The sequence below is a fragment of the Oncorhynchus mykiss genome, chromosome 5 (genome assembly GCF_057628025.1).
Source record: "Oncorhynchus mykiss isolate SJ-2025 chromosome 5, ASM5762802v1, whole genome shotgun sequence".
Classification (NCBI taxonomy): domain Eukaryota; kingdom Metazoa; phylum Chordata; class Actinopteri; order Salmoniformes; family Salmonidae; genus Oncorhynchus; species Oncorhynchus mykiss.
In genome coordinates this window covers 22423550-22450321 of record NC_143026.1, presented here as the reverse complement: position 1 = coordinate 22450321, position 26772 = coordinate 22423550, and the positions used below count along the sequence as shown (strand labels likewise).

Genomic DNA, 26772 nt, shown 5'->3' with positions numbered 1-26772 from the left:
TGCCTTGATAAATATATTCTCTCTACTTATTAGTTCTCCCTCTCTTCTCTCTTTTTCTGTTCTCAACTTCTCCCCTCTTCATTTTTCTAATCTTCTCCCTTCTCATACCTTCTCTGTCATCTAAATTATGTTCCCGCTTTTCTTTTTTCTAATTTATTTTTTATGATCCTCTTGTCCTCTCTTCTAATCTCATTTTCTCTCATATTCTGTTCTGTCTTTTCACATTTTCTCTCATCTTCTGGACGTATATCTTCTAAGTTGTATTCACTTTTCCTCCACTCCCTCTATTCACAATTTTTTCTTACAGATTCTCTTCTATTATACAGTAGATAGACTGAGATTATTTTCTATTCTCTTCCCTGTTTTACAGATAGACTTTGCTCCTCCTGAGCCAAACCAATCATATTGTCTCCATCAGACTGAGGGCTCAACGACTAAGAGTGATTAGCAGACTCGGAGAGACAATCACAGCGACTCTAACATCTTGACGACCAATCAGCCAACTGAGGAGGGTATAGAAGGACTATAACTGCCTGATTACCCAGTCACCCTGTCCCCTCTACACCCCCTTTAGCTGCCTCTAGCCCCCCATCAACTCCCAGGCTCTACCATTAAGCTCCCTCTAACAGCCCCCAAAACGCTTCTTCCACCATGACCAATAACAGTAGCTCCTCTGGCGTCTGGGAGAACTCTGATTGGTCAGAGTCAGCCCAGTGTCCACCCTCGGTGAGTGGAGCCACCTTCCTCATCGTGGCCTACAGCACGGTGATCGCAGTAGGGTTGCTAGGCAATGTGGGCCTGGTTTTCATCATCGGGCGGCAGAAGGAACTGCATAATGTCACCAACATTCTAATCGCCAACTTGTCCTGCTCCGACATCTTGATGTGTGTGGTGTGTTTACCTGTCACCGTCATCTACACTCTGATGGACCGCTGGGTACTGGGGGAGGCACTCTGCAAGGTGAGAACACAGACTTTTCTTCAAAAAATAAAAATCCTTGTTCAGAGTTCCTGTATCTTTGTTTGATAACCTTGCCGTGTTTGTTTGTGTCCATAATGTGCCCTTTTCTCCTCCCTCTCTTGTCCCTTATTTATCTCCTCTCTTCCCCATCAGGTCACTCCGTTTGTACAGTGTGTGTCAGTGACGGTGTCTATTTTCTCCCTGGTGTTGATTGCGTTGGAGCGCCATCAGTTGATCCTGCACCCTACTGGCTGGTCCCCAGCAGCAGGCCACTCCTACCTGGCCGTAGGTCTCACCTGGTTGGTCGCCTGCTTCATATCACTCCCGTTCCTGTCCTACAACATTCTGACCGACAACCCCTTCCAGAACCTCACCCTGCCTGCCAACCCCTTCAGGTGAGTCAGTGTGTGTGTGGGTGTGTTCATAAATGCACTCTGATACTCTGATTTCAGAGCACTCTCGTCTGAGTGTGCCAGAGCGCAGAACAACTGATGAATTTACGAACGCTCTCTTTGTCTATCATTCTCTCCCTTCCTCTCTCTCTCTCGCTCTCCTTCTCCCCCCCCCCCCTCTCTCTCAATTCAATTCAAGGGCTTTATTGTCATGGGAAACATATGTTTACATTACCAAACCAAGTGAAATGGATAATAAACAAAAGTGAAATTAACAATAAAAAAATGTACAGTAAACATTACACTCACAAAAGTCCCAGAAGAATGACATGTCAAATGTAATTTTATGTGCAAATAGTTAAAGTACAAAAGGGAAAATAAAAAAACATAAATATGGGTTGTATTTACAATGGTGTTTGTTATTCAATAGTTTTTTTGTAGCAACAGGTTGCAAATGTTGCTGCTGTGATGGCACACTGTGATATTTCACCCAGTAGATATGGGAGTTTATCAAAATTGGGTTTGATTTCAAATTCTTTGCGGATCTGTGTAGTCTGAGGGAAATATGTATCTCTAATATGGTCATACATTTGGCAGGAATTTGGAAGTGCAGCTCAGTTTCCACCTAATTTTGTGGGCAGTGTGCACATAGCCTGTCTTTTCTTGAGAGCCAGGTCTGCCTACGACGGCATTTCTCAATAGCAAGGCTATTCTCACTGAGTCTGTACATATTCAAAGCTTTCCTTAACTTTTTTAGGATAGGGGGCAGCATTCGGAATTTTGGATGAAAAGCATGCCCAAAGTAATCTGCCTGCTACTCAAGCCCAGAAGCTAGGATATGCAAATAATTGGATATATTTGGATAGAAAACACACTAAAGTTTCCAAAACTGTTAAAATAATGTCTGTGAGTATAACGGAACTGAAATGGCAGGTGAAAACCTGAGGAAAATCCATTCAGGATTTATTTTGAAATGGGTGTTTTTCCATTGAAAGCCTATCCACCATATAAATGGTTGGGACCCAGATTGCGTTCCATATGGCTTCCACTAGCCATGAACAGTCTTAAAACCTGTTAAGGATATGGCAGACATACGCCCCCTTTGGAGAGATTGGGTACCCCTAGTAAACTGGAAAAAAAATCTGTCAAAAATTGGTAATATATGCAAATAAAAATTATTATTGGATAGAAAACACTCTAAAGATTCTAAAACCGTTGGAATTATGTCTGTAAGTATAGCAGAACTCACAGGGCAGGCATTCTTCCAAACTAGTTTTTGTGGCCATGAAAGTTGGAGCAACTTTGACGTCATGGCCCCCACCCTTCCCAACCAGCTATGATTCTGGGGACACTTTCTATCTCTTCTGCTAGATGTCCTCTTTCATTAGAGCTTCAAATCGTTCAAATCCCGCGAGAATTGACCCTATGGGAGTGAAATTAGTGCGTGCCACGAGAGAATAGTCTGTGCGTATGGGCGCGAATTGGTCCCAGCCATTCCTTTGTTTCCAGCACTCAAGAGAAGGGCAGACGATGGCCGATTGAATTGAAGTTTGTTTTGCACGTCTAAAACATCATAAAGCTTGCTTCTGCACTTAGTTTGACCTGTTTAGTCGACATATAATGTGTAATTTTGAAGTTTTGATGCGCAACTTATCCGGACCAGAGGACGTTTTGGGTGCATTTCAGCTGATGTTATTAGCAGTAGCTAATACAAAGACGCAAGACTTGAAACCAAACGATGTATTGGGTAAGTATGAAGCCTTCCAGAACATTCTGAACGAAGACCATCGAAGGTAAGGGAATATTTATGCTTAAATCTGTGTTTCTGTTGACTCCAACATTACGTGGAAATGTAGCTTGGAACTGAGCGCTGTCTCAGCATATGGAATAGTGTGCGATTTCTGTAACGTTAAAAATAAATCTAACACAGCGGTTGCATAAAGAAGCAGTGTATCTTTCTAACTATATGTAGAACATATATATTTAGTCAAAGTTTATGATGTCTATTTACGTTATCTTGCCGCGCTACATAGATTTCCTGCGGGCATTTTTGAGTAATTTCTGAAGGTGAACTCACTGTAAATGGACATTTATGGATATAAATGGCATATTGAAAAAAAAAAAAATGTACTGTGTAATATGTCATATTACTGTCATCTGATGAAGATTTTCAAAAGGTTAGTGAGCGATTTATTTTTTAATCCTGCGTTTGTTGATTGCATGTTTTGGCTATTGAAATGAGCTGTGTCTGGTGGTGGTTTTACATATATATGTGCTATGTTTTCGCCGTAAAACATTTTAGAAATCTGACTTGCTGGCTAGATGAACAAGATGTTTATCTTTCATTTGAGCTATTGGACTTGTTAATGTGTGGAGGTTAAATATTTTTAAGAATATTTTTGCGTTCCATGCGCCACCGTTTCAGCTGAACGTGGGAGGGTTGATTCCCAATTGGGAACCAGTATCGTACTGAAATGGCAGGTGAAAACCTGAGGAAAATCCATTCAGGATTTATTTTGAAATGGGTGTTTTTCCATTGAAAGCCTATCCACCATATAAATGGTTGGGACCCAGATTGCGTTCCATATGGCTTCCACTAGCCATGAACAGTCTTAAGACATTGTTTCAGGCCTTTATTCTGAAAAATTAGGGAGAATTAGCCGTTTCAATGAGAGGCCAGTGGAAAGTCCCCAACCTGTTTGGTGCGCAATCCCGAGAGCGCGCCTTTCGTTGTTTTTCTTTTATATAGACGACGCTATTGTCCGGTTGAAATATTATAGATTATTTAGGCTAAAACAACCTGAGGGTTGATTATAAACATCGTTCTACATGTTTCTACGAACTTTACGGATACTATTTGGAATTTGTCTGCCTCTTGTGACCGCATTTGAGCCATTGGATTACTGAACAAAATGCGCCAACAAAATGGAGGTTATTGGATATAAAGAGGGACTTTATCGAACAAAAGGAACATTTATTGTGTAACTGGGAGTCTTGTGAGTGCAACCATATGAAGATCATCAAAGGTAAGTGATAAATTGTATTGCTATTTCTGACTTTCGTGACTAATCTACTTGGCTGCTAACTGTTTAATGTTTTGTGTGCTGAGCGCTGTCCTCAGATAATGGCATGGTTTGCTTTCGCCGTAAAGCCTTTTTGAAATCTGACACGGCAGCTGGATTAACAACAAGTAAAGCTTTATTTTGATGTATTGCACTTGTGATTTCATGAAAGTATAATATTTATAGTAATTTGAATTTGGAGCTCTGCAATTTCACTGGAAGTTGTTGAGGTGATCCACTGATCCATGAATTACGTTTGGTCTCTCTCTCTTGCTCTCTTCCACTCTCATTCTTTCCCTCCCTCTCTCTCTCTCTCTCTCTTGCTCTCCTTCTCTCCCGCTCTCTCTCTCCCTCCCTCGCTCTCTCTCCTCAGAGACCATGTGATCTGTTTGGAGAAATGGCCGACTGAAAGACACCGTCTGGCCTACACCACCTCCCTGCTGCTGTTCCAGTACTGCCTCCCTCTGCTACTAGTGCTGCTCTGCTACCTCCGCATATTCCTACGCCTACGTCGACGCAGGTGACACACACATGCGCACACACACACACACACACACACACACATGCACACTCACACCAGCACACACACACATGCACTCATGCATGCTCGCAAGCACAGACAGACACACACACACACACACACACACACGACAGTCAAAGAATTGTCAGATTAATGAGTTAGTGAATAGTCAATAATAGTATGCCTACTCAGACGCAGGTAATACATCAGGACAGGAGTCAATTAATGGTAGTCAATGAGTGGCCAATGATGAATAGGTGAATAAAATAAATGAATGGAGTAATAGTCTAAGGATCATCAAAGAGGATAGACAATGAACAGTTAATGAATAAATAGAAATGTTAATGAAATGATTAAGTACCTGGTAAAGTATGGTTAAATCCCATCCGTTTAGTCCATTCCGGTGGCCACCCATTGATCAAACAAAATTACAACAGATACACATAGAACAAATAAACAGACTAAGAAAACAGAAACTAAAGTGTTTTCCTGTGTTTTTCCCCTCCAGGGACGTGGTGGAGCGGAGCCGGAAGGCCCGAGGAGCCCAGAGGATCAATGCTATGTTGGCGGCCATCGTTGCCGCCTTCGCCCTCTGCTGGCTGCCGCTCAACGTGTTCAACACGATATTCGACTGGGACCACCAGGCGCTGCCCGCCTGCCAGCATGATGCTGTGTTCTCCGCCTGCCACCTCACCGCCATGGCCTCTACATGTGTCAACCCTGTGGTGAGTGGAGTATAGTTTAGGTTATTAGTATCCACATTCGCTCCTGCACATGCAGCAGCTACTCTATCTGGGGTCCACATAAAACGTACAAATTTGACAAAGTGCAGTTATAGACAAGGACATTAAATATAATTAATAATAACAAATAAACATAAACAAATAAAAATAAATAAACAAATAAAAATAAATAAGAGTTATAAATTGGATAGACACAGAACAAAAATATTATTTACACACTATTCAAATATACATATTCATATTATTGTATACAGTTAAATTAGATATTTAGAAAGAGGAGGCTCTGTGAAACAATATGTTGTTTTTTTATCCGTTTTTTTTAAAGCTAAATGTGCTTTTTGCCTGAGTAACGTCTGGTGGCAGAGCATTCCACGATGACATGGCTCTATACATAACTGAGCGATGTATTAAATCTGTTTTGGGTTTGGGTACAGTGGAGAAACCCATAGTAGTGTGTCTGGTGGGTTATGTACAGTACCAGTCAAAAGTTTGGACACACCTACTCATTCAACAGTTTCTTTATTTGTACTATTTTCTACATTGTGGAATAGTAGTGAAGACATCAACACTTTGAAATAACACATATCCAATCATGTAGTAACCAAAAAAATGGTTAAACAAATCAAAGTATATTTTTTATTTGAGATTCTTCAAAGTAGCCACCGTTTGCCTTGATGACAGCGTTGCACAGTCTTGGCATTCTCTCAACCAGCTTCATTGAGTAGTCACCTGGAATGCATTTCAATTAACCTCACTGGGGTATGTGGGACGCTAGCGTCAACAGCCAGTGACACTGCAGGGCACCAAATTCAAAACAAAAATCCCAGAATTAAAATTCCTCAAACATACAAGTATTTTACAACATTTTTAAAGATACTCTTGTTGTAAATCCAGCCACAGTGTCCGATTTCAAAAAGGCTTCATGACGAAAGCACACCAAACGATTGTTAGGTCAGAGCCAAGTCACAGAAAAACACAGCCATTTTTCCAGCCAAAGAGAGGAGTCACAAAAAGCAGAAAGAGATATGACACTCATAGGACTTCATGTTACACAATACATGTAGGTTTTGTTCGGTAAAGTTCATATTTATATCCAAAAATCTGAGTTTACATTGGCACTTTATGTTCAGTAGTTCCAAAACATCCAGTGATTTTGCAGAGAGCCACATCAATTTACAGAAATACTCAAAATAAACATTGCTAAACGATACAACTGTTATGCATGGATTTTAGATCCACTTCTCCTTAATGCAACCGCTGTGTCAGATTTCTAAAAAACTTTACGGAAAAAGCACACCATGCAATAATCTGAGTACAGCGCTCAGAGACCAAAACAACCCAAACAGATATCTGCCATGTTGTGTAGTCAGAAATAGAATTATAAATATTCACTTACCTTTGATGATCTTCATCAGAATGCACTCCCAGGAATCCCAGTTCCACAATAAATGTTTGTTTTGTACGATAATGTCCATCATTTATGTCCAAATACCTCCTTTTTGTTCGCGCGTTTAGCCCAGTAATCAAAATTCATGAGGCGCGATCACTAGGTGCAGACAATCTTTAGGATGTTAACATAAATCTTCAATAATGTTCCAACCGGAGAATTCCTTTGTCTGTAGAATTGCAATGGAACGCAAGCTAACTATCACGCGTGGTCAGCTCATGTCTCTCTGGCAGACCTCTGACTCAATCCCCTCTCATTCGCCCCCACTTCACAGTAGAAGCCTCAAACAAGGTTCTAAAGACTGACATCTAGTGGAAGCCTTAGGAAGTGCAATATGACCCCATAGACACTGTGTATTCGATAGGCAATGAGTTGAAAAACTACAAATCTCTGATTTCCCACTTCCTGGTTGGATTTTTTTTGCAGGTTTTTGCCTGCCATGTGAGTTCTGTTATACTCTAGCTTTTATGGCTGAGTAGCAGGCAGTTTAATTTGGGCACGCTTTTCATCCAAAATTCCCAATGCTGCCCCCTACCCTAGTGAAGTTAACAGGTGTGCCTTGTTAATTTGTGGAATTTATTTTCTTCTTAATGTGTTTCAGCCTATCAGTTGTGTTGTGACAAGGTAGGGAAGGTACACAGAAGATAGCCCTATTTGGTAAAAGAACAAGTCCATATTATGGCAAGAAGAGCTCAAATAAGCAAAAAGAAAAACAACAGTCCATCATTACTTTAAGACATGAAGGTCAGTCAATGCGGAACATTTCATGAACTTTGAAAGTTTCTTAACCTCTCTGGGATATGTGGGACGCTAGCGTCCAGTGAAAAAAGCCAGTGAAAATGCAGAGCGCCAAATTAAAATAAATTACTATAAAAATCTAACTTTCATGAAATCACACACGCAAGATAGCAAATGAAAGCTACACTTGTTTTGAATCCAGCCAACATGTCAGATTTCAAAAAGGCTTTTCGGCGAAAGCAAACAATGCTATTGTCTGAGGATAGCACCATAGTAAACAAAGCAAGATAAGCATATTTCAACCCTGCAGGCGCGACACAAAACACAGAAATAAAAATGTAATTCATGCCTTACCTTTGACGAGCTTCTTTTGTTGGCACTCCAATATGTCCCATAAACATCAAATGGTCCTTTTGTTTTGATTAATTCCATCGATATATATCCAAAATGTCCATTTATTTGGCGCGTTTGATCCAGAAAAAGATATCAAAACAAAATATCTCAAAAGTTACCTGTAAACTTTGCCAAAACATTTCAAACTACTTTTGTAATACAATTTTAGGTATTTTTTAACGTTAATAATTTATCAAATTGAAGACGGGATGATCTGTGTTCAATACAGGAGGAAAACAAACTGTAGCTAGCTTTCTGGTCACACGCCTCTATCTAACAGTACACTTTAAGTTACCCTCGTTCAAGATGGCCGTACTTCATTACACAAAGGAAAAACCTCAACCAATTTCTAAAGACTGTTGACATCCAGTGGAAGCGATAGGTACTGCAAGAAGGTCCCTTAGAAATCTGGATTCCCAATGAAAAGAGTGACCTCAAAAAAAAACAATCTGAATGGTTTGTCCTCAGTTTCGCCTGCAACATAAGTTATACTCACAGACATGATTCAAACAGTTTTAGAAACTTCAGAGTGATTTCTATCCAAATCTACTAATAATATGCATATCTTATCTTCTGGGGATGAGTAGCAGGCAGTTGAATTTGGGCATGCATTTCATCCGGACATGAAAATACTGCCCCCTGTCACCAAGAAGTTAAAGTGCAGTCGCAAAAACCATCAAGCGATATGATGAAACTGGCTGTCATGAGGACCGCCACAGGAAAGGAATAGTTAGCTCTGCTGCAGAGGATAATTAGAGTTAACTGCACCTCAGATTGCAGCCCAAATAAATGCTTCAGAGTTCATGTAACAGACACATCTCAAAATCAACTGTTCAGAGGAGACTGCGTGAATCAGGCCTTCATGGTCGAATTGCTGCAAAGAAACCACTACTAAAGGACACCAATAAGAAGAAGAAATTTGCTTCGGCCAAGAAACATGAGCAATGGACATTAGACCAGTGGAAATCTGTCCTTTGGTCACATGATTCCAAGTTTGAGATTTTTTTTTATCATTGTGAGACGCAAAGTAGGTGAACGGATGATCTCTGCATGTGTGGTTGTCACCGTGGAGGAGGAGGTGTGATGGTGTGGGGGGCTTTGCTGGTGACACTGTCAGTGATTTATTTTGAATTCAAGACGCACTTAACCAGTATGGCTACCACAGCATTCTGCAGCGATATGTCATCTCATCTGGGTTGTGCTTAGTTGAACTATCATTTGTTTTTCAACAGGACAATGACCCAAAACACAGCTCCAGGCTGTGTAAGGGCTATTTAACCAAGAAGGAGAGTGATGGAGTGCTGCATCAGATGGCCTGGCCTCCACAATCACCTGACATCAACCCAATTGAGATGGTTTGGGATGAGTTGGACCGCAGAGTGAAGGATAAGCAGCCAACAAGTGCTCAGCATATGTGTGAACTCCTTCAAGACTGTTGGAAAAGCATTTCTCATGAAGCTGGTTGAGAGAATGCCCTGAGTGTGCAAAGCTGTCATCAAGGCAAAGGGTGGTTATTTGAAGAATCTCAAATATAAAATATTTTGATTTGTTTCACTTTAGTTACTACATGATTCCATGTGTTATTTCATAGCTTTGATGTCTTCACTATTATTCTACAATGTAGAAAATAGTAACAATTAAGAAAAACCCTTGAATGAGTACGTGTGTCCAAAATGTTGACTGGTACTCTGTCTGTTTGAAGTGAATGCAAATAGATTATACAAGTGGTTAGGCATTTTCAACACAAAAATGTGTCTTAAAAAGACTAGAAGAAAAGCAGTCTCCTCAACTCAACCGTGAAAGACTGTCATGCATTTTGTTGATGTTAGTTCTCTGTGTGCAGTTATTAAGGGAAAGGCATGCTGCTTTGTTTTGTGACAGCTGCAGCTTTGCTAGGTCTGTCTTTGCTACACCGGACTATATTACCAGACAGTAATCAAGATGGGACAAGATCAAAGCCTGAACAATAGTACAGAACAACGCAGACATGCCTCTCATCATCTTCACAACAACTTTGTCAATATGACTTGACCATGATAACTGACTATCCAATGTTACTGCTAAAAGTAAAACTTCTTCAACTTGTTCATTGGTCACACTCAATGGAGTGCTGGGCTCTCTGGGTGAGGTGATGGTCTCTCTGGGCGGAGTGCTGGACTCAGGGTGGACTGTGGAAGTTTCTGGGCGGAGAGCTGGGCTCTCTGGGCGGAGTGCTGGACTCTGGGTGGAGTGTGGGAGTCTCTGGGTGGAGTGTGGGAGTCTCTGGGTGGAGTGCTGGGCTCTCTGGGTTATATGTGAGTGTCTCTCTGGGCGGAGTGCTGACTTCTCTTGGTGGAGGGCTCTCTGGGTGTGATGTTCTTATTTGCTGGCTTCCCATAGGCCGGATGCTCTTAGTCTTTCTTCGCATATTGGCCATGTACTTTAGCAACTTTGCTAAGACGTTTGCACATCACCAGTTTAGGTGGACATGGTCTTGCATGAAGTGATGGTGTCCTCTGTTCTTCAGGTCCTTTTTTACTTCTAAAAGCTTTTTTCTCATCTCCTCCTTGATCTCCTCTACTTTTCTCATTGTCACGGTCTTCATTTTTTATTTTACCTTTATTTAACCAGGTAGGCTAGTTGAGAACAAGTTCTCATTTGCAACTGTGACCTGGCCAAGATAAAGCATAGCAGTTCGACACATACAACACAGAGTTACACATGGAATAAACAAACGTACAATCAATAATACAGTAGGAAAATCTAAATACAGCATGTGCAAATGAGGTAGGATAAGAGAGGTAAGGCAATAAATAGGCCATGGTGGCAAAGTAATTACAATATAGCAATTAAACACTGGAGTGGTAGGATATGCAGAGGATGAATGTGCAAGTAGAGATACTGGGGTGCAAAGGAGCAAGATAAATAAATACAGTATGGGGATGAGGTAGATTGGATGGGCCATTTACAGATGAGCTATGTACTGGTGCAGTGATCTGTGAGCTACTCTGACAGCTGGTACTTTAAGCTAGTGAGTGAGGTAGGAGTCTCCAGCTTCAGAGATTTTTGCAGTTCGTTCCAGTCATTGGCAGCAGAGAACTGGAAGGAGAAGCGGCCAAAGGAAGAATTGGCTTTGGGGATGACCAGTGAGATATACCTACTGGAGCGTGTGCTACGGGTGGGTGCTGCTATGGTGAACAGTGAGCTGAGATAAGGCAGGGCTTTACCTAGCAGAGACTTGTAGATAACCTGGAGCCAGTGGGTTTGACGATGAGTATGAAGCGAGGGCCAGCCAACAAGCGAGCATACAGGTTGCAGTGGTGGGTAGTATATGGGGCTTTGGTGGGAAAACGGATGGCACTGTGATAGACTGCATCCAATTTGTTGAGTAGAGTGTTGGAAGCTATTTTGTAAATGATATCGCCGAAGTCGAGGATCGGTAGGATGGTCAGTAGTGATGCTGGACAGGCCGTCAGGTGCGGGCAGTGATCGGTTGAAGAGCATGCATTTAGTTTTACTTGCATTTAAGAGCAGTTGGAGGCCACGGAAGGAGTGTTGTATGGCATTGAAGCTCATCTGGAGGTTAGTTAACACAGTGTCCAACGAAGGGCCAGCGGTATACAGAATGGTGTTGTCTGCATAAGAGGTGGATCAAAGAATCACCAGCAGCGAGAGCGACATCATTGATGTAGACAAAGAATAGTCGGCCCAATAATTGAACCCTTTGAAGAGGGGGATGACCGTGGCAGCTTTCCAATCTATGGGAATCTCAGACGATACAAAAGAGGTTGAATAGGCTAGTATAGGGGTTGCATCAATTTTGGCAGATCATTTTAGAAAGAGAGGGTCCAGATTGTCTACCCCGGCTGATTTGTAGAGGTCCAGATTTGGCAGCTTTTGCAGAACATCAGTTATCTGGATTTGGGTGAAGGAGAAGTGGGAGAGGTTTGGGCAAGTTGCTGTGGGGAGTGCAGGGCTGTTGACCGGGGTAGGGATAGCCAGGTGGAAAGCATGGCCCGCCGTAGAAAAATGCTTCTTGAAATTATCAATTATTGTTGATTTATCGGTGGTGACAGTGTTTCCTAGCCTCAGTGCAGTGGGCAGCTGGGAGGAGGTGCTCTTATTCTCCATGGACTTTACAGTGTTCCAGAACTTTTTTGAGTTTGTACTACAGGATGCAAATTTCTGTTTGAAAAAGCTAGCCTTAGCTTTCCTAACTGCCTGTGTATATTGGTTCCTAACTTCCCTGAAAAGTTTTATTTCACTGGGGCTATTCGATGCTAATGCAGAACGCCACAGGATGTTTTTGTGCTGGTCAAGGGCAGACAGGTCTGGAGTGAACCAAGGGCTATGTCTATTCCTGGTTCTACATTTTTTTGAACGGAGCATTCTTATTTAAGATGGTGAGGAAGGCACTTTTAAAGAATAACCAGGCATCTTCTACTGACGGGATGAGGTCAATGTCATTCCAGGATACCCCGGCCAGGTCGATTAGAAAGGCCTGTTAGCTGAAGTGTTTTAGGAAGAGTTTGACAGTGATGAGGGGTGGTCGTTTGACCGCAAATCCATTACGGATGCAGGCAATGAGGCAGTGATCGCTGAGATCTTGGTTGAAAACAGCAGAGGTGTATTTGGAGGGCGAGTTAGTTAGGATGAAATCTATGAGGTTGCCCGTGTTTACGGATTTGGGGTTGTACCTGGTAGGTTCATAGATCATTTGTGAGATTGAGGGCATCAAGCTTAGATTGTAGGATGGCCGGGGTGTTAAGCACGTCCCAGATTAGGTTACCTAGCAGCACGGGCTCAGGAGATAGATGGGGGGCAATCAATTCACATATGGTGTCCAGGGCACAGCTGGGGGCAGAGGGGTGGTCTATAGCAAGCGGCAACAGTGAGAGACTTGTTTCTGGAAAGGTACATTTTTAGAAGTAGAAGCTCAAATTGTTTTGGTACAGACCTGGATAGTAAGATGGAACGCTGCAGGCTATCTCTGCAGTAGATTGCAACACCGCCCCCTTTGGCAGTTCTATCTTGGCGAAAATGTTATAGTTAGGGATGGAAATTTCAGGGTTTTTGGTGGTTTTCCTGAGCCTGGATTCAGACACGGCTAAGACATCCGGGTTGGCAGAATGACCTAAAGCAGTGAATAAAGCAAACTTAGGAAGTAGGCTTCTAATGTTAACATGCATGAAACCAAGGCTTTTACGGTTACAGAAGTCAACAAATGAGAGCACCTGGGGAGTAGGAGTGGAGCTAGGCACTGCAGGGCCTGGGTTAACCTCTACATCACCAGAGCAACAGAGGAGAAGTAGGATAAGGGTACGGCTAAAGGCTATAAGAACTGGTAGTCTAGCACGTTCGGAACAGAGAGTAAAGGGAGCAGGTTTCTGGGCACGATAGAATAGATTCAAGACATAATGTACAGACAAAGGTATGGTAGGAAGAGAGTACATTGGAGGTAAACCTAGGCATTGAGTAATGATGAGAGAGATATAGTCTCTAGAGACGTTTAAACCAGGTGGTGTCATCGCATATGTGGGAGGTGGAACAACATGGTTGGTTAAGGCATATTGAGCAGGGCTAGAGGCTCTACAGTTAAATAAGACAGTAATGGACAAGGCTTATTGATATTAGGGAGAGGCACGCATAGCCAAGTGATCGTATGGGTCCAGTGGGTGGTTGGGCTGGCTGGGGACATGGCGATTCAGACAGTTAGCAGGCCGGGGCTAGCAAGCTAGCATAAGGGCCTTAGATGGACGCTTGTTTTTGCCTCGTGAGGTGACGTCGATAGACCAGTCGTGGAACTAGTAGGGTTCCAAGTAGCAGAGGGGTCCAAGTCCAATTGGCAAAATGGGTATAGTGGTGCAAGAAACTGGCCGATGGATCAGCTAGCAGTCCAATATGGTCTAGATAGCTAGCAGGCCGTGGTTAGCAGAATGGGCCTTCAGGGAACGTTGCGCCTGAGGGGCCTCGGGCAGATTGTCGGTATTCCAGTCGTGAAGGATCGGCGGTGTTCCGTGCCCCGTACCGGCAGTAGAAGGGGTCCGGATATTGTAGCCGTGGAGTGGGCTTCAGGAGTAGCCCAGGAGCCCTAGCCGGGAGATGGGTCTAGCATGGGCTAGCTCCAGGCTAGTTGGTGCTAGCTCCGGGACGGAAACGTTAGCCAGGAGTAGTCAACCCGGGTTGCGGTTAGCTAGCTGTGATGATCCGGATGAAATGGTTCAGAATTTCCGGTAGGAATCCGGGATATGGAGAGAAAAATAGGTCCTGTATGCTCTGGTTTGAAACACTTTGTACGAACTGGTGAGAGCTTTCCAAGCTAAAGGTTAGCTGATGACCGCTAGCAGTGGTTAACTGAATGATAGCTGGTAGCTAGCTAGCTTCAGTTGAGGTATTCCAGTTCGGGGGTAAATAGAAATACTTTTGAAAAAACAGATCCATACCACATTGGGTGAGGGAGGTTGCAGGAGGGTATTTTGAAGTTGAGGTTTAGGAAAAATATTAAAAAGAATGCAAAGAAAAATATATTAAAAAAAATATATATATACACATATCCACTCATCACTGTAAAACGCTCCCTGAAACACTTCAGCGAGCAGGCCTTTCTAATCGACCTGGCCGGGGTATCCTGGAAGGATATTGATCTCATCCCGTCAGTAGAGGATGCCTGGATATTTTTTTTAAATGCCTTCCTAACCATCTTAAATAAACATGCCCCATTCAAGAAATTTAGAACCAGGAACAGATATAGCCCTTGGTTCTCCCCAGACCTGACTGCCCTTAACCAACACAAAAACATCCTATGGCGTTCTGCATTAGCATCGAACAGCCCCCGTGATATGCAGCTGTTCAGGGAAGCTAGAAACCATTATACACAGGCAGTTAGAAAAGCCAAGGCTAGCTTTTTCAAGCAGAAATTTGCTTCCTGCAACACTAACTCAAAAAAGTTCTGGGACACTGTAAAGTCCATGGAGAATAAGAACACCTCCTCCCAGCTGCCCACTGCACTGAAGATAGGAAACACTGTCACCACTGATAAATCCACCATAATTGAGAATTTCAATAAGCATTTTTCTACGGCTGGCCATGCTTTCCACCTGGCTACTCCTACCCCGATCAACAGCACTGCACCCTCCACAACAACTCGCCCAAGCCTTCCCCATTTCTCCTTCTCCCAAATCTGCTCAGCTGATGTTCTGAATGAGCTGCAAAATCTGGACCCCTACAAATCAGCCGGGCTAGACAATCTGGCCCTTTCTTTCTAAAATTATCTGCCAAAATTGTTGCCACCCCTATTACTAGCCTGTTCAACCTCTCTTTCGTGTCGTCTGAGATTCCCAAAGATTGGAAAGCAGCTGCGGTCATCCCCCTCTTCAAAGGGGGTGACACTCTTGACCCAAACTGCTACAGACCTATATCTATCCTACCATGCCTTTCTAAGGTCTTCGAAAGCCAAGTCAACAAACAGATTACCAACCATTTCGAATCTCACCATACCTTCTCTGCTATGCAATCTGGTTTCAGAGCTGGTCATGGGTGCACCTCAGCCACGCTCAAGGTCCTAAATGATATCTTAACCGCCATCGATAAGAAACATTACTGTGCAGCCGTATTCATTGATCTGGCCAAGGCTTTCGACTCTGTCAATCACCACATCCTCATCGGCAGACTCGACAGCCTTGGTTTCTCAAATGATTGCCTCGCCTGGTTCACCAACTACTTCTCTGATAGAGTTCAGTGTGTCAAATCGGAGGGTCTGCTGTCCGGACCTCTGGCAGTCTCTATGGGGGTGCTACAGGGTTCAATTCTTGGACCGACTCTCTTCTCTGTATACATCAATGAGGTCGCTCTTGCTGCTGGTGAGTCTCTGATCCACCTCTACGCAGACAACACCATTCTGTATACTTCTGGCCCTTCTTTGGACACTGTGTTAACCTTTCTGATCTCCCCATCCCGGATCCGGGATCGTGAATACAGACTCAAGCTCATTACCATAACGCAACGTTAACTATTCATGAAAATCGCAAATGAAATTAAATAAATATGCTAGCTCTCAAGCTTAGCATTTTGTTAACAACACTGTCATCTCAGATTTTCAAAATATGCTTCTCAACCATTGCAAAACAAGCATTTGTGTAACAGTATTAATGGCTAACGTAGCATTTAGCGTAGCATTTAGCATTCAGCTGGCAACATTTACACAAAAAAACAGAAAAGCATTCAAATAAAATAATTTACCTTTGAAGAACTTCAGATGTTTTCAATGAGGAGACTCTCAGATAGCAAATGTTCAGTTTTTCCTGAAAGATTATTTGTTTAGGACAAATCGCTCCATTTTCTGCGTCACGTTTAGCTACGAAAAAACCCCTGTATCCAGGATTGTGTAAATCTATCAGCAAGCTCATTAGCATAACACAACATTAACTATTCATGAAAATGGCTAATGAAATGAAATTAATCTATTTGCTCTCAAGCTTAGCCTTTTGTTAACAACACTGTCATCTCAGATTTTCAAAATATGCTTTTGAACCATAGCTAAACAAGCATTTGTGTAAGAGTATTGATAGCCTAGCATTGCATTAAGCCTAGCATTCAGCATGCAACATTTTCCACAAAAAACATAAAAGCATTCAAATAAAATAATTTACCTTTGAAGAACTTCAGATGTTTTCAATGAGGAGACTCTGTTAGATAGCAAATGTTCCGTTTTTACAAAAAATATTATTTGTGTCGACTAATCACTCCGTTTTGTTCATCACGTTTGGGTAAGAAAAAAAAAAAAAAACCGCGAACTTTTTTCCAAATTAACTCCATAATATCGACAGAAACATGGCAAACGTTTAGAATCAATCCTCAAGGTGTTTTTCACATATCTATCGACGATAAAATCCATTGTGGCAGTTTACTTTCAATTCTGAAGAAATGCATGGACTTACGCATGGACTTACTGATTACGCACACAGGACACCGGGCGGGACACCAGGTAAATGTAGTCTCTTATGGTCAATCTTCCAATGATATGCCTACAAACACGTCACAATGCTGCAGACACCTCAGAGAATATACAGAAAGCGCAGGCTCATTCCTGGCGCATTCACAGCCATATAAGGAGACATTGGAACACAGCGCCTTCAGAATCCGGGGCATTTCCTGTATGAAACATCATCTTGGTTTCGCCTGTTGCATTAGTTCTGGGGCACGCACAGATCATATCTTTGCAGGTTTGGAGACGTCAGAGTTGTGTCTTTCCAAGGCTGTCAATTCCATGCATAGTCGAGCATCTTTTCATGACAAAATATTGCGCTTAAAACGGGCACGTCTTTTTATCCAATAATGACACAGCGCCCCTATAGGTTCAAGAGGTTAACAACCCTCCAGGCAAGCTTCAATGCCATACAACTCTCCTTCCGTGGCCTCCAATTGCTCTTAAATACAAGTAAAACTAAATGCACGCTCTTCAACAGATCGCTACCTGTACCTACCCGCCTGTCCAACATTACTACTCTGGACGGCTCTGACTTAGAATACGTGGACAACTACAAATACTTAGGTGTCTGGTTAGACTGTAAACTCTCCTTCCAGACCCATATCAAACATCTCCAATCCAAAGTTAAATCTAGAATTGGCTTCCTATTTCGCAACAAAGCATCCTTCACTCATGCTGCCAAACATACCCTTGTAAAACTGACCATCCTACCAATCCTCGACTTTGGCGATGTCATTTACAAAATAGCCTCCAATACCCTACTCAACAAATTGGATGCAGTCTATCACAGTGCAATCCGTTTTGTCACCAAAGCCCCATATACTACCCACCATTGCCACCTGTACGCTCTCGTTGGCTGGCCCTCGCTTCATACTCGTCGCCAAACCCACTGGCTCCATGTCATCTACAAGACCCTGCTAGGTAAAGTCCCCCCTTATCTCAGCTCGCTGGTCACCATTGCATCTCCCACCTGTAGCACACGCTCCAGCAGGTATATCTCTCTAGTCACCCCCAAAACCAATTATTTCTTTGGCCGCCTCTCCTTCCAGTTCTCTGCTGCCAATGACTGGAACGAACTACAAAAATCTCTGAAACTGGAAACACTTATCTCCCTCACTAGCTTTAAGCACCAACTGTCAGAGCAGCTCACAGATTACTGCACCTGTACATAGCCCACCTATAATTTAGCCCAAACAACTACCTCTTTCCCTACTGTATTTTATTTATTTATTTATTTTGCTCCTTTGCACCCCATTATTTGTATTTCTACTTTGCACATTCTCCCATTGCAAATCTACCATTCCAGTGTTTTACTTGCTATATTGTATTTAGTTTGCCACCATGGCCTTTTTGCCTTTACCTCCCTTATCTCACCTCATTTGCTCACATCGTATATAGACTTGTTTATACTGTATTATTGACTGTATGTTTGTTTTACTCCATGTGTAACTCTGTGTCGTTGTATGTGTCGAACTGCTTTGCTTTATCTTGGCCAGGTCGCAATTGTAAATGAGAACTTGTTCTCAACTTGCCTACCTGGTTAAATAAAGGTGAAATAAAAATAAAATAAATAAAAACATGGGACAAGACAAAGACTGCTACGCCATCTTGGATTATATATATTTTTTTTTCCAGAGTTCTTCTGTCATTTCCTTTTATTTCTCTCTGATGTCAGATTTTCTATCAACCATCTGTGTTCATTCTTTACCTGGCAGAGTTGGTCACGCAGCTGCTCCATCTCTACGTCAGTGCTGGTAGAGAGCTGGTCCAGGACTTGATCTTTTAACTCTACGAGTTTTGAGTCTAGCTGGGAGAGGCTGCCTCTCATTTGCACCACAATGGGTTTAGGTGATGATTTGGCCATTTCTTTGACCATGTCCTCTCTGTCTTTGTTCACTGTCTTTGTTCATTGGGTTCATTGGAACTTGCTTGTGATGTTGTAATGTTGATCAGGTACTGGTCATTTGTTCCCTTTGCTTCCACCACAGATTTGAGTGTAAAAAAAACAATGAACCAATACTGTCCCATTCAGGTATATGTTTATTGTGAGGTACCTGATCTTGCTTTTTTTCTCCTGGTCCTCTAAAATCTGAATCTGCCTCCCTTTTCCAATGCCCTTTTGTTATGTATTTTTAGTGTCTACATAGGGCAGAGTGTCATGTCGTTGGCCAACTGGTAAAACAGGAGGTTAGTTCATGTGTTTTGAAAATGCACATAGTGACCAAGTAATGTATCTGGGCTGTCCCTTTATTGCTTCAGTTTTTGGCACCTTTTGGAATGTCCTGATGTCACAGATGGTGGATAGACAAACGGGTGTGGTGAGGCTTCTACTGTTGCTGAAGGTTCCGTTGCTACTGCTCTTGTTATAGTCCCAGTCGGTATTAGATAGAACTTCGCAAACCTGCACGCATGTGGGGAAAATAACCTGTAGTTACCTCATTGGCTCACAGCAAAAACTTGACCTTTTTCAAATACAATTTTCTTGTTGTCTGCTTGTTTAAGTCGATTACAAAACTACATTTAAGAAAAGCACAACATGTCTAAAGATGACTTTTCAACAATGCCTGCTCCCTGGTGTTCTCACTACTTAGAAAAACTTCCCTCATGCCACTTTTCATGACTGTGCTAGCAGCCACTTGATTGACTGCTAGCTAGCAACCAACCGGATCATTAAGCTAGCCAAGACCAACAACACAAACAAACAGACTAGACTATAAAGCTACAAGTAGTGAGTAGAGTTACAAACAGACTACAGCTACAAGTAGTGAGTAGCTGTATAGTGTTTAACTCTACTTACTACTTGTAGCTGTATAGTCTGTCACTACTTGTAGCTGTATAGTCTGTTTGTAACTCTACAAGTATTGAGGTAGAGTTACAAACAGACTATACAGCTACAAGTAGTGAGTAGAGTTACAAATGGACTGTACTAAACTTAAATGTCTTACTTTGATGAAATGTTTTAGCCTAGTTGGACACAGCGCCCCAAAATTTCCCACTTTGCCACACCGAATAGCCTGAATCCAAAGGGCTCTTCTCACAGGCTATATTTCCCTATGTGGGAGCATTGCGAACCATAGGTCGGGATTTTTGACTTGGCTACATGTAACGGATTTCCTCCTCTTCGTCTTAGGAGTAAGGATCGGACCAAAGCACAGCGTGGTAAGTGTTCATGATGATGTTTAATTAAAACTCAGAACACTAAACAATAAATGACAACGTGAATTTACAAAAACCGAAACAGTACCGTGTGGCCCAAACACTCACACGGAAACAAACACCCACAAACCAAAAGTGAAACCCAGGCTACCTAAGCATGATTCTCAGAGACAACTAACGACACCTGCCTCTGATAGAGAACCATACCGAACACAAAGACCAACATAGAAAAACAAACAGACTGCCCACCCCAACTCACGCCCTGACCATACTAAAACAAAGAATAAAATAACAGAACTATGGTCAGAACGTGACAACATGCACATTGAACAACAGCAACTTTTCTGCATGTTTTATTATTTCTGTATAACAAAAAAAAAATCGACAACGACGTTGCCCCTTTTAAAATGGGGGTCAATAGGAAAGACTGTTGGTTTGTGGGTGTGGTCGAGGGGTAGTCATTATTAACTGAGTAATGACTGGGACTATTGCTGATAGATCTATTGTTTGAATTGTTTTGGTTTGAAATGCCTGTTTAAAAATCAACAAGCCAGGTGCAGATTTCCTGGGCCCAGATTCACAAAACCTTAAGAAGAAATGTCTTCTTAACTACCATTTTTTCCTGAACTATAGACTTACGAAGAAAGTTAAGCAAAGTTGATATTCCTCAAAAAGGTTATTGGAAATGTTCTTGCGCTATTTCTTATGTTTCTCCTTAAGCAAAAAGTTTATTGAAGGTTATTGAAAATAACGTTTTTAGATTTGTTCTTAATTCCAAGATAGCTAAACCCTTGTCTTAAACTCAGGGTAGTGAGAGAATACAGTCATGAAAGCAATTGAACATGTTTAATTCACACAGACTTCATCTGAAAGTTTCAGTATTGATTATTTTAAACCCAGAACATGTTTTAGAATAGTAATCTCAGTAGGAAATATGCTAACATGATTGCCATTGCTAGCTAGATAGCTAGCTAAATCAGTTGCCTAGCAACAAACATCTTAAGAAGATTCATAATTGGATATTTGAGAAGTTTGTAAGAAAATTAAATCTTGATATTGTTGAGGAATTGCACTTACGAACTATTTATTTTTTCTTAAGAAGCTTCTCTACTGAGTAACCAATTTGTTTGCAGTTGTTTACTTTCCAAAAAATGAATGCTTTAGAATCCATGTATCACCTCTCTTTCTCTGCTATTTTCTCAACTCTTTTGTGCAAGGGGCACTTGTTCCTTTGTATCTCTATTCTAGGGTCCTGGGCCTGTGGTTGGCTCTCTTTTTTTACACATTTGGTCCAGTTTTGATTGTAGTTTCCCGGTTAAAAGCAGGACACAAGATGACGTGTCCTTGTTCTTGCTCTTGAAAAGCATGTCTTCCCTCTGTCCCAACAGTCCGGAAAGTTGAGAGCAGTAGTGAGAGTGGTAGTGCTAGTTACCTTCCTCTCTTTCCCAGAAGGTTAGGGTTAGGGTAGCGGTAGTGAGAGGGGTAGCTGAGTGATGTGGAAGTGCTAGCTGCCTTCCTCGCTCTCCCAGAAGATTTACAGAGGCACTGGGAGAATTCCTCAAGAAAAGCCTGAAAGGGTTGAGTGGGGTAGAGAGGGGTGGAGTGGAATTAAATCAAATCTAATTTAACTTAACTGAACTGAATTTAATTTAAATTAACTTAACTGAACTCAACTCAACTGTATTGAATAAAATGTTGGAAATGTAAATGTCATTACAAACATATTAAGGTGCTGGTGCTCTGCATTTAAACTTTGTCTACACACACACACACAGGTGTACGGTTTCCTGAACAGTAACTTCCAGAGGGAGTTGAAGGCCCAGCTGCAGCGCTGCCACTGTGGATTGGGGGCGCCAGAGAGCTACGAGAATTTCCCGCTCTCCACCGTTGGCAGCGAGGGGAACACCAAGATGTCGATGCTGAACCGGGCAGGGTCAATGAGCATCGCTCCACCGCCCCGGACTGAGCCCAGTGTTAACATATGCAGCTAACAGCTAGCCGACAGAGCTAGGGGCTAATGCTAATAGCTAAGAGCTAATGGACATTGTGTAGTGTGTACAGCTGTCAGACACGATGTAAACAACAAGGGTAAAGTTCATATCAAGCAAGCAGCTAACAGACAGAACGCCCCAATGGACAGAACTAATAGAGAGCCGCTAACGCTAATAAAGAGAGAGAAAGTGGAACTAAGCAGCTGGACTGACTGTCAAAGACAGAGCTGGTTGGCCCCAGTCTCAGAGATCGGTCGATTTCTGAATTCCTACAAAGCATCGCAGGCCCTACAGAGTATACAGAATGCACTTCGCTAAAAGCAAACAAACAGATCTATACAGCTAATCGACAGAGCAGCTCATGGACAGATTGCACACATGCAGCTACGCTAGGTAGCAAACATCTGGAGAGACTGCAGCAGAGAGACTGACAGAACCAGGGACTCGTGGGCTCTGTTTCAATGGTGATGATGTATTTCTGAGCTCATTCAGCTTGTCCCCAGAAAAACTGCCTTCACCAGATATTGACATCATCCTGGGGTGTTAAGCTATTAAGCCAGGCAGAAAGATGGACAGACTGTCAGTCAGACAGTCAATTCTGAAGTCAGGGATGCCTTGAGATCAAATCAAAATCAAATCAAATTTGATTGACCACATACTCATATTTTGCAGATGTTATCACAGTTGCAGCGAAATGCTTATATTTGGTACTCCATCAGTGCAGTAATACCTAACAATGCAAAACAAAAGACACAAATCCCTTAAAATGAATAAAGAGAAAAATGTAGAAATATCAGAGCCTTGGTCAACGATCAGAATGTACATACATTGCCGTTCAAAGGTTTTAGAACACCTACTCATTCAAGGCTTTTTCTTTATTTTTACAATTTTCTACATTGTAGAATAATAGTAAAGACATCAAAACTATGAAATAACACATGGAATCATGTAGTAACCAAAAAAGTATTAAACAAAGCAAAATATATTTTATATTTGAGATTCTTCAAATAACCACCCTTTGCCTTGATGACAGCTTTGCACACTCAGGGCATTCTCTCAACCAGCTTCATCCAACCGTCTTGAAGGAGTTCCAACATATGCTGAGCACTTGTTGGCTGCTTTTCCTTCACTCTTTCCTTCACTCCAACTCATCCCAAACCATCTCAATTGGGTTGAGGTCAGGTGATTGTGGAGGCCAGGTCATCTGATGCAGCACTCCATCACTCTCCTTCTTGGTCAAATAGCCTTTACACAGCCTGGAGGTGTGTTTTGGGTCATTGTCCTGTTGAAAACAAATGATAGTCCCACTAAGCGCAAATCAGATGGGATGGCGTATAGCTGCAGAATGCTGTGGTAGCAATGCTGGTTAAGTGTGCCTTGAATTTGAAATAAATCACTGACAGTGTCACCAGCAAAGGACCCCAACACCATCACACTTCTTGCATGCTTCACTGTGAGAACCACACATGCTGAGATCATCCGTTCACCTACTCTGCGTTTCACAAAGACACGGCGGTTGGAACCATAAATCTCAATTTTGGACAGATTTCCACCGGTCTAATGTCCATTGCTTGTGTTTCTTGGCCAAAGCAAGTCTCTTCTTATTATTGGTGTCCTTTAGTAGTGGTTTCCTTGCAGCAATTTAACCATGAACGCCAGATTCACACAGTCCCCTCTGAACAGTTGATGTTGAGATGTGTCTGTTACTTAACTCTTTGAAGCATTTATTCCAGCTGCAATCTGAGGTGCAGTTATTTGCCGATTTCTGAGACTGGTAACTCTAACAAACGTATCCTCTGCAGCAGAGGTAACTCTGGATCTTCCTTTCCTGTGGCGGTCCTCAAGAGAGACAGTTTCATCATAGCGCTTGATGGTCCCAAGCTCCAAGCTCCTGAGTGGCACAGTGGTCTAGGGCACTGCATCTCAGTGCTAGAGGCGTCATTACAGACCCTGGTTCGAGTACAGACTATATCACAACCGGCCGTGATAGGGCGGTGTACAATTGGCCCAGCATCGTCCGGGTTAGGATTTGGCCTGGGTAGGCTGTCATTGTAAATAAGAATTTGTTCTTGACTGACTTGATTTTTGCGACTGCACTTGAAGAAACTTACAAAGTTCTTGACATTTTCCGGATTGACTGACCTTCATGTCTTTAAGTAATGATGGACTGTCATTTCTCTTTGCTTATTTGAGCTGTACTTGCCATAATATGGACTTGGTATTTTACCAAATAGGGCTATCTTCTGTATACCAACCCTACCTTGTCACAACACAACTGATTGGCTCAAACACATTAAGAAGGAAAGACATTTCACAAATGAACTTTTAACAAGGCAGACCTGTTAATTGAAATGCATTCCAGGTGACTGCACCTCATGGAGCTGGTTGAGAGAATACCAAGAGTGTGCAAAGCTGTCATCAAGGCAAACTGTGGCTACTTTGAAGAATCTCAAATATAAAACTTATTTGGATTTGTTTAACACTTTTTTGGGTTACTACATGATTCCATGTGTTATTTCAAAGTTTTGATGTCTTCACTATTATTCTGCAATGTAGAAAATAGTAAAAAATTAAGAAAAAGCCTTGAATGGGTAGGCGTGTCCAAACATTTTGACTGGTACTATATATAGTGTGTGTGTGTATATATATATAAAATGGTGTGTATAGGCAGTATGAACAGTATATGAATATAAAAGGTATGTACAGCAGTAGTTATATAGAATGAGCCTTGACAGGAATACAGTATACATATCAAGTGTGTAAAACATTATGTAAACATTTTTAAAGTGACCAGTGTTCAGTGACTATATACATAGGGCAGCAGTCTCTAAAGTGCAGGGTAGACAACCTGGTGGCTCTCAATTGAGTATCTGTAGAAGTTTGAAGGTCTTAAAGGCCAAGACAAATTCATTCAGCCTCCTGAGGTTGAAGAGGCTCTGTTTCACCACACTGTCTGTGTGAAGGGACCATTTCAGGTTGTCAGGGATGTGCATGCAATTCAACCTGAAGCTTATATGACAGCTGTCTCTCTAACGTCAGAATAACCCTGTTGGCACTGACAGCCCTTCCTCTCAGTCACTCTCTCTGTGACAACAGTAGAAAAATCTATAAGCTATTCACCAATCAGAGATCAGTCTGAAATACGCTGATACTTCTGTCAGAGAGAGAGAGAGAGAGAGAGAGTGGGATAGATTGAGGCCGAGCGAGAGAGAGGGGGAGAGAGAGAGCTTGAGAGACAGAAAAAGAGCGAGAGACAGAATGACACAGAAAGAGAGAGGGGGGGTAGATTGAGACCAAGCGAGAGAGACAGACAGAGAGACAGAGAGAGAGGAATAAGGACACCATGGAGTGCAGGTGGGTGCTGGGTGTCCAGCAGTGAGCCAGGGGCTAGACGGTGACTGGCAGCTGTGTCTGGCTGGAGAGGGAGTCCCTGGTGCTGCTGACGCATTGCAGACGGACCACAGGCACACAGAGCAGGCTGACTGGACTGGCTGTCTGGTCAACTGGCTGTCTTGCTGACTGAGGTCTGGCTGGTCTACTGTATATCTGTCTGGGTGGCTGGCTGGCATGTTGGCTGTCTGGCTGGCTGGTCTAATGTTTACTGTATCTGTCTGTGGCTGACTGGCTGGCTGCCTGGTTTGCTATCTGGCTGGCTGATCTACTGTATATCTGTCTGGGTGGCCGACTGTCTGGCTGGCCTACTGTAAATCTTCATCATGAATCCACATCAACTTTATGATTGTACAAAACTGTGGAAATTATGTAAAACAAATAATATATATATACATCTTGTATCTGATTTTATATTTAAAAGGTATATTTTCATTGTGGTTCCTGAGGCAGATTCTTCTTCTGTGTTCCGTTTTTTGTTTAAACTGCAAAGACTGACATCCCACTTGATTTTGTGTATCTGTAATTTCAGATATGGAGTGTTTTGTTTTAAATTTAGCTGGTTTTAATGTTCCGAACCCTATTGTTTGTAATGTCTTGTTAATTGGTGTTGGACCCCAGGAAGATAAGCTAGCGTTATGGCATTAGCTAATGGGGATCCTAATAAAAATTACAAATCCCTCGTGTGTGAAATTATCTTTAGCTAATTAGCTGTGTTGTGTTTTGGTGTGTGTGTGCAGACCCTCTTAGCTGTGTGTCCACAATATAATCACCTCAGCCCCTTCTCATTGGCTCCTGCCCCTAGGCAGTGAGGCGTGATTGGCTCTTAGCCCCAGGCAGTTTCCTGCTTAACTAGAGCCAATCATGTGTCAAAATGTATGCTGCTACATATTAATGCTAGGGTATGTTCAGAAACAACTCTGGGCCCTGAGTGCTGAACTACAACAGTAGACTAGAGCATATATGAACTCACCACTGAAGTAAGAGTGATACACAGAGGCTCACATCATGTTGA

At 42.3% G+C, this 26772-nt stretch overlaps 1 protein-coding gene and 1 long non-coding RNA gene across 2 annotated transcripts in view; both read left to right on the top strand.

Moving 5' to 3' along the window:
• Positions 1 to 26772, top strand: part of LOC149983201 (uncharacterized) — a 192424-nt gene that overhangs the window by 86886 nt on the left and 78766 nt on the right. The window lies entirely within an intron of this gene.
• LOC110523430 (neuropeptide Y receptor type 1) lies at positions 368 to 26437 on the top strand. The gene is made up of 5 exons (XM_021602111.3): positions 368 to 960; positions 1114 to 1355; positions 4788 to 4934; positions 5443 to 5659; positions 22152 to 26437. Exons 1-5 carry the CDS (start codon positions 652 to 654, stop codon positions 22365 to 22367), a joined length of 1131 nt encoding a protein of 376 aa, XP_021457786.2. The 5' UTR covers positions 368 to 651; the 3' UTR covers positions 22368 to 26437.

Excerpts from the sequence above, each read along its gene's own strand:
- LOC110523430 (XM_021602111.3), top strand. The coding sequence starts at position 652 with ATGACCAATAACAGTAGCTCCTCTGGCGTCTGGGAGAACTCTGATTGG. Across the intron at positions 961-1,113 it reads TGGGGGAGGCACTCTGCAAG|GTCACTCCGTTTGTACAGTG; the intron begins GTGAGAACACAG and ends CTTCCCCATCAG. Across the intron at positions 4,935-5,442 it reads CTACGCCTACGTCGACGCAG|GGACGTGGTGGAGCGGAGCC; the intron begins GTGACACACACA and ends TTTCCCCTCCAG.